This window comes from Trachinotus anak, unplaced genomic scaffold (assembly GCF_046630095.1).
Source record: "Trachinotus anak isolate AG129_WGS33_773 ecotype Australia unplaced genomic scaffold, CSIRO_AGI_Tana_v1 ptg000028l, whole genome shotgun sequence".
Lineage (NCBI taxonomy): Eukaryota > Metazoa > Chordata > Actinopteri > Carangiformes > Carangidae > Trachinotus > Trachinotus anak.
This window is the reverse complement of record NW_027273879.1, coordinates 11,733,788-11,740,797: the sequence shown is the minus strand read 5'-3', so window position 1 is coordinate 11,740,797 and position 7,010 is coordinate 11,733,788. Positions and strand designations below refer to the sequence as shown.

The 7,010-nt window shown below is 43.8% G+C and overlaps 2 protein-coding genes across 6 annotated transcripts in view; one reads left to right on the top strand and one right to left on the bottom strand.

The window, feature by feature from the left end:
* Positions 1–88: 88 nt before the first annotated feature.
* Positions 89–7,010, top strand: part of lhx6a (LIM homeobox 6a) — a 15,929-nt gene continuing 9,007 nt past the window's right edge. Inside the window, exons 1-4 of one of the 3 annotated variants that reach the window (XR_011686303.1) lie at positions 89–1,166; positions 2,100–2,171; positions 2,476–2,658; positions 4,906–5,027. Coding sequence is in view for 2 of the 3 variants with exons in the window: in XM_071466050.1 (XP_071322151.1) it covers positions 1,089–1,166; positions 2,100–2,171; positions 2,476–2,658; positions 4,906–5,027 (455 nt within the window). In the remaining variant the exon portion in view is untranslated. The remainder of the gene's footprint in view (positions 1,167–2,099; positions 2,172–2,475; positions 2,659–4,905; positions 5,028–7,010) is intronic. The other 2 variants (XM_071466050.1, XM_071466049.1) reach the window with 2 other exon arrangements.
* The window catches only part of morn5 (MORN repeat containing 5), a 25,771-nt gene continuing 21,460 nt past the window's right edge, over positions 2,700–7,010 (bottom strand). The window contains exons 6-7 of one of the 3 annotated variants that reach the window (XR_011686304.1): positions 6,876–6,976; positions 2,700–3,511 (exon numbers count right to left, since the gene is read on the bottom strand). Coding sequence is in view for 1 of the 3 variants with exons in the window: in XM_071466055.1 (XP_071322156.1) it covers positions 6,948–6,976 (29 nt within the window). In the remaining 2 variants the exon portion in view is untranslated. Of the gene's footprint in view, positions 3,512–6,463; positions 6,977–7,010 lie in introns of those variants that run through there. The other 2 variants (XM_071466054.1, XM_071466055.1) reach the window with 2 other exon arrangements.

Genomic DNA, 7,010 nt, shown 5'->3' with positions numbered 1-7,010 from the left:
CCCCCCCCCCCCCCCCCCTGTCCTGCACAAATTAAGTGAGTGTTTGCAGATATAAATATTTTTGAATCGGTCTAATAACGAAAACAACATTTCTTCCTTTTTAATGACAGGACTAAAATCAGGAAGGTAGCGGGAATGTAAATGATTACACCATAAAAATCGATCACTCAAATTCTGTTTTTACATCGTGGAATTGGAATAAATCTATAATCATTTTCTTTTGTATTTTGAAACACCTTTATTTTATTTTCTTCCGACGCAGATGCTGATTAACTTGAATATCTTGAGACGCTTTATAAAAAGGTCTATTTATGTCTGTAGCCTACGTTAATTATTGCCTCTACGCTCAGCGCCAGTTGTGTATTTCTAGTAGCAAATAAACGGCACTTGGGTTTCTTCTCCTCTGGCAACCGCGATACATGCCTGAGATATCAAACATACACCAGAAGAGTTTGAGTAAGTTTCTGTCCAAACTGTGTCCACCCTTCTCACGCATATGAAACTCTGTCCTCGCCCCCCCCCCCCCTTCTTTAACTAGGAGGCAGGCCAGAGAGCCGCGCAAACTTTCTCTGCAGCTCTGCACAGACACCCTGCTTCTCTCTCTGCTGCGCTCTCGTCGTCTTTGCAGCCCTGCAGTCTCCCCCCCTGCACCTATGAAGCGTCGGAGTAAAAGCTGCCAGCCCCTCAATTTGATTCACTTCCTGTAGTCAGACTCCTTCCCAAAAGTGGAGAGAGAGGGGGGAAAACGGGGAAAGGAAGAAATCTTTCTGTTCTAAATAAGGCTCTCTGAGGAGCAGCAAGCGACTCCTCGTCTCTGCATAGCTTCAAAACTTTTTTTTTTGTAGTGTGTGAGTGGCAGTCAGACCATCGCGCACAGCAGTGTGTTTCAAACAGAGAAAACATTTTTGCGGTAAAAAAAAAAAACAAAAAAACAAAAAAAAACAAACTAACCTGTGCGTCAGCTATAGGCTGCACCAGAATCCATGCATGGTACGGATGGTACAAGTTTTGACGCCCAACGCCGACTCTTCCCCTGATTCCACGCAGCGAGTTTGGAGCCACTGTACGCTGTGAGACCGAAGGGGTTCATGTACTGGAAAAATGAAGTTTTGTCCCCTCTCTCAGAGGGAAATAAGATTCTATCCGACGGAATTCCCACGAAGCAGGTAGTAACACTTTGGAAACAGCCGTCTTAAGCTGCAGCTTTGTGCGTAAAAGCTTCGAACCGGAGACGCAGAGTATTTACGCATTGCCTGGGCCTTTGCTGTTTGGTCAGGGCTGAATTAGCTTTTTTAAATTTTTTTTTTTTTTAATTTTTGATTTTATTGATGTGTGATATGTTCTAGCGATTTGTGGCACAACGACGCAATAAGTGGCCTTCGATGTGAAATAATTTAGATTCACCCAAATTTTTTTTTCGTCCTCTCTCTCGAGTTTTTTTTGGGGGGGATTTTTTTTTTTTTTTTTTTTTGTCTCGCGGTGATGTCACGAGAATCAGCGCTCGTGTGCCGGGATCAGCTGCACGCGCCGGCCGCTGCGAGGAGGCACGCGCTCTGTTATGAAAAAGCGTGATTTGCGGTCCGCGAGCCTCTCGAGCGCCGCCAGCTCGCCCGAGAAGCATTAGATTTTAATTACAGCCATTAAAAATCAGATTTGCAATTCTTTGGGTGACCCGTTGCCTTTTTTCCCCCTGATTGACAGTTGAAATTGACACTCCGGGTCCCTCTTATCCACAGCGTTTCAAGCTATTTGTAATTACAGGTAGTTTTTTTCACTCTCCCTCCCCCCCCTCCTCCCCCCTCCTCTCTCCTCTCCTCCACTCTTGTGTCCTGGATTGCGAGGAAAAATACTATTATTCTGAGAGGCATGGGTTAAGGGCGGGGGGGGGGGGATCAATCCAAATTGAAATAGCTTCATTAAAATGTGCCTTTTGTTGCGGGGGCCCGTTTAGCAGTTTTAACCGGGGTTTATTGTCAGGACTACTTTATATAGGAGTAGCCTTGAGGAGCTGTCTGCAAATGTCTCCCGAGGATTCCTCAGCTGAAGATGAGGCGGGAGAAGTGATGAAGGCTTGCCGTTTACTGAGCGTTGTCTTGTAGGTGATCTCCACGGAACACCAGAGCACACCGGGAGCCTCTCGCTGCAGTGTGGACTCAAAACACACGCCAATGGTGAGAGCTTTATTGTCCGTTTATGCTTTGCACATTTTTTTTTTTTTTTCCTTTTTTTTTTTTTTTTTTACAGCTCCACTCACTGCGCCTTTTTGCGCGCATTGGAGACCCGTGTGGCCCGGTGCGTACCCGAGGCGTCCGGACATGTAGTTAGGATTCATGCAAATGCAGCCTCATTATGAATGTGTGAATTATGCGCCGCGCTGCTGTCGTGAAAATGGCGACATCTGCACACGGGCACTGTGGGGATGAGGATCGGGGTCTGGTCTGTGTGTTACTGAGCTGTGCTGATGCCCTCTTGCAGTCTCACTCGGACGGAGAATCCCAGCGGTCCAACATGGAGCGGGAGGACACTCGCTCGTCCCCCAGCTCTCCCTCCACCCCCTCCGTGTGCTCGCCGACCTCCACCACCAGCTCGGTACCGTCCACCGGGAAGAACATGTGTGCCAGCTGCGGTCTGGAGATCCTCGACAGATACTTGCTGAAGGTGAGAGGCCGACTAAATGCTCCGACTATAAACAGGCTGAATCTGCCCGTCTGGACAGGCAAATATTATATTCTCATGGGGGCGGGTTGTTTATTAGTTTACTTTTTTTTGTTTTTGTTTTGTTTTTAAACGTTGCTCTTAAATAAACAGTCAGCAAATAGCTACACAAGACGCGCAAGAAGTAGGGCACCGTGCTGACCCTGGTCCTGTTTTGGTTTGGACAGGCCTGCTGTGCTCTGCGCTGATGCACAGGAACAGACAGGAAGCCCGCAAAACTTGAAGCTTTCACACTGTTGGAGCATCAGAATAAAGAAACAGTCGGCACAAATAAAACTACAAAACTGAAGAAGAAGAAGAAGTAAAAAATCTCCAAACATTATCTGTTAACATCAACAAAGCGCAGCCTGTGTGAAACGAGCATATTTATGTCTTATGTAATTCAGTTATAACTAATGTTATAATTATTTTTATAGCTGTAACACTAAGCAAAAACAAAATACAGGAACTCTTGGAACCAGTTTCTGAATTTAACAGATGTTATCGCCGCTGCAACAGTTTAGGAGGCGAAGTGAAAGCGGCAGGCGGGGTACGGGAGCCCGGAGACACAGCAGGGATGTTTGGGTTTTGACTGACTGTTGTGACTGTTGCGACTGTTTTTCGCCCCTGTCTCCACGAGCCCCGTCTCGTCGCGTGCGCTCGCGTGCTCGTCGAGTCTCTCCTCGCGCGCAGATAGGTGTGTCGGTCCGGAAGCGTGAAGATCACTGGTCCGTCATCATATTCGTCCCTGACTCCCGGGCTGCAGGACGGAGGACCTGTCTGTCGAGGGCCGGGACATTTTGATTCAAACGTTTAACTGTGGGCAAAGTGAATGTTTTGTCAACGTGAAAAAATAATTTCAAAAGTCAATTAGCTTAATAACAGTGGAAACAAATTATTTTTTGTTGTAGTCAAAGTCCTGGCTCATTTGGAGATTAGCTGCAATTATATTCTCTGGTATGTTATAATATGTTTTTTTTTAATTTAACTGAAAAATATATTTTGGTAAGCAGGTACTTTACAAACTCTAAATAAATAAATAAACCGATTAAATTGATAATATGTAACCTTACATAACAGCCTACGTTGAAATCTATTCTTTGTAGGCTAACATGTATTTATTCATTTTTTGTCCTTCATTATGGTAAAATAATAGGCCCGCTTCCTCTGCCTGGATGTCTCACACTGGCAGATGCCGTAAATAAATGTATGTAAGTAAATCAATTCCTACAAATCTGAAAAAAAAAAAAAAAATCACTGATTAAAATAAATCATGCTGTGGTAGAAGAAATATTTACCCTAATTATTAGAAGCAAAGCTGCAAGCATTCATGGGCAGTTCACTGAGCGGCATAATGGCCGTAAGCTCGTTAACGAGACCTTTTCTGACTGTTGAGTTTAGAGGACGACCCTCCTGATTTCTGCCCCTTAAATTATTAAACTCATTCTAATTTTCACGTGGCCTAAAATATTTTGAGAGGGAACATCGAGCTGGCCTTCCTGTCGAAACTTCCAACCGATTTCAATCATTTCATCAGTCATTTTTATAGGCTGCTCTCTTGTTTTCCACCACACCTGGCAATTAAACATTTACTACTCTATTATTTTTTCATCTTGCTAAAAATAATTGCCATTGCATGAAAACAGTCGTTAAGGCCTAAGTAAAATGCTTTGGTTAGGGATCGACCTTTCTCAACATAACAATAACACAGCCTGGTATATAAGCAATACATGCAATTCAACAGCAATATTGGTCATTACTTAGGGAAAATGAATTACAGTCATCTTAGGCTAGCGATATGAACATGTCTGAGGCAAAATCCAAAAATCCTTACAGAAATATTGTGTAATATCAGACAACACAGGCAACCAGAACGCGTTAAAACATAGGCACCACACACTCACTGAAAGTTCCTCATCTAGAAATATCGCAGTGACCTCGTCGAAGATAAATGAGAGGATCCCTATGATGACTGTAAACTCATTATCGAGCTCCACTTAAAAATACCGTGGTTATATGTTGGAGGTTATAAACCCTCAAATTATTGCGTAAATATAAAGACGATTATCTTTAATAAGCCCCACTGGGAAATTCAAGACGAGCTCATCGTTTTTGTGACAGAGGAATAACGCACGTGTGCACCGCGGAACTCCACGGTGCGACGGGCCATCGGTGAGCGTGGGTTTGACGCGGTGCGTGTCTGTTTTGCAGGTGAACAACCTGATCTGGCATGTGCGCTGCCTGGAGTGCTCGGTGTGCAGGACGTCGCTCCGCCAGCACAGCAGCTGCTACATCAAGAACAAGGAGATCTTCTGTAAAATGGATTATTTCAGGTAGGGTAAGTTTATGACCGTGTTTTCAAAACACCGCTTCCACCTTTCTGCCAAGACAGCACTCCCTACCCTCCTCTGCACCTCTCCCTCCCTCTCTCTCTCTCTCTCTCTCTTACACGCACACGCACACACACGCACACACACACACACACACACACACACAGTGTTATCCTTTGAGACTTTGGGATGGATGCGGGTTGCCTCATGGGTTCTTGAAAGACCTTTTCAAAAAAACTGAAAGTCTGTAACAAAATAAAAGCCTTTACCTACAGCGAATAACTGAAAGATCCACAGTTTTATTATGGCTATTGCCAAAACACACACACACACACACACACACACACACACACACACACAGTGAATATGTAGGCTAAGAAATGTTTGGACCACGCTGTCTAGTTCAGGGAAAATTCCCCTAAAAAGCGTAAAATGAACCTAATTTAATCATTTTGGAGGCTGTGTGAGGTTACGTCTTATTCTGAGGAAGATGATTTCGACCAAGTTCTCACTCGACTTTAAGCAGCGTATTAAAAATGATTTGAGATTATTCTACTGATTCATTTTCCTGCGGGCCATGTCAGATCAGACAGGCTCTGGACGGGCTTGTCTTTCCTTTGGCCACCACCCGCCTCCATGATGGGACGCGTTCACCAGTTTTAGTGGGCTCAACAAAACACGCGTGTCACGGAGCGTGCGGTGACTGTCCGATCACCTCCGGAGGGGCGCGGGAAACAAAACGGAAATGACCGGAAATGCCAGTTTGAGTGTGTGGCCGTCCCAATTTAGAGTGGGTTCATTTAGACAAACAAAGCGTGAAGCGCAACGAAAACTATACAACGCAGAGAGGAATGCCTCATTTCTCTCTCTTTCTATACAGCTACACCAAATCGACACTGAAAACACAGGGCTTTCTCCTCAAATTATTATATGATAGGCTATAATAATATAATCTAGAATAATACCACATGTCACACCCTTGTTGTTTTATTTCCAGAGAATCAACCAAAACAATAATAGTAAAATTGATTCAATCTCCATGCTATAGGGAAGTCTATCTAATTCTATTATTTCCAATATATTTACAGTTTCAAATGTGACACAGGAGGAAAAAGAATCAGATTTACTCCAAATGTATAAATACACTAGATTCTATTGTATGCGCTTTGGTCAACACACCTTTTTTTTTTTTTCATGCAAGCTTGGGATAGAAAGTCAGACAAACATCAGCAAAGAGACACACAAACATACACTCTTAGGGAAGAGAGTGTGTTGTCAGTTTCTCATCCTGAGAAATACACAGGTGTGTGTTGCAGTTTTGGCTGCTGAGAGCAAGAGAAAGAGCGACAGAGAGAGTGTGTGAGAGAGAGACTATGCTGAAGTACTCTGTTCTAAGGATGAATTTACCATCACTTATATTAGATATATACTGTACTTGTGTTTGCGTGCAGCAGAGTTATTTTTCACTTTTTTTTTGACCATGAGTCTGTTGATTCAGTTTGTATCCCTCTGAATCTGAAACGTGCATGGAAGATATGAAAGTGTGTATGTTTGTGTTTGTATGTGTGTGTATGTGCGTGTGTGCTTGAATGTGTGTGGTATCTGAGGTTAAATGGGGTTCACACACCAGCAACAGCATTTAAAAAATGTGTTCAGTAGCCTGGAGCTAGTGTGTATATAATGTATGGACACATATGCCCGTTTGTGCTTATCACTGTGTGTGTGTGTGTGTGTGTGTGTGTGTGTGTGTGTGTGTTTGTGCACATGTATGCGCTTCCAACTATGAGTGAGCTTTGGTGTTTCTCAGTAGGAAACATGACACCGAGCCACTGCTCTGAGGTTTATAATCACCAGCAATTAGTTGTCCTCCACCCCAGACCCTCAGGCCTCCAGACCAGCAATTAGATCGCCCCGAGTACCTGGTCAGCATGTTTCTGATCTGAATGTGACTCCTATCCAAAATGAAAAAGAAGAAGAAAAAAAAGA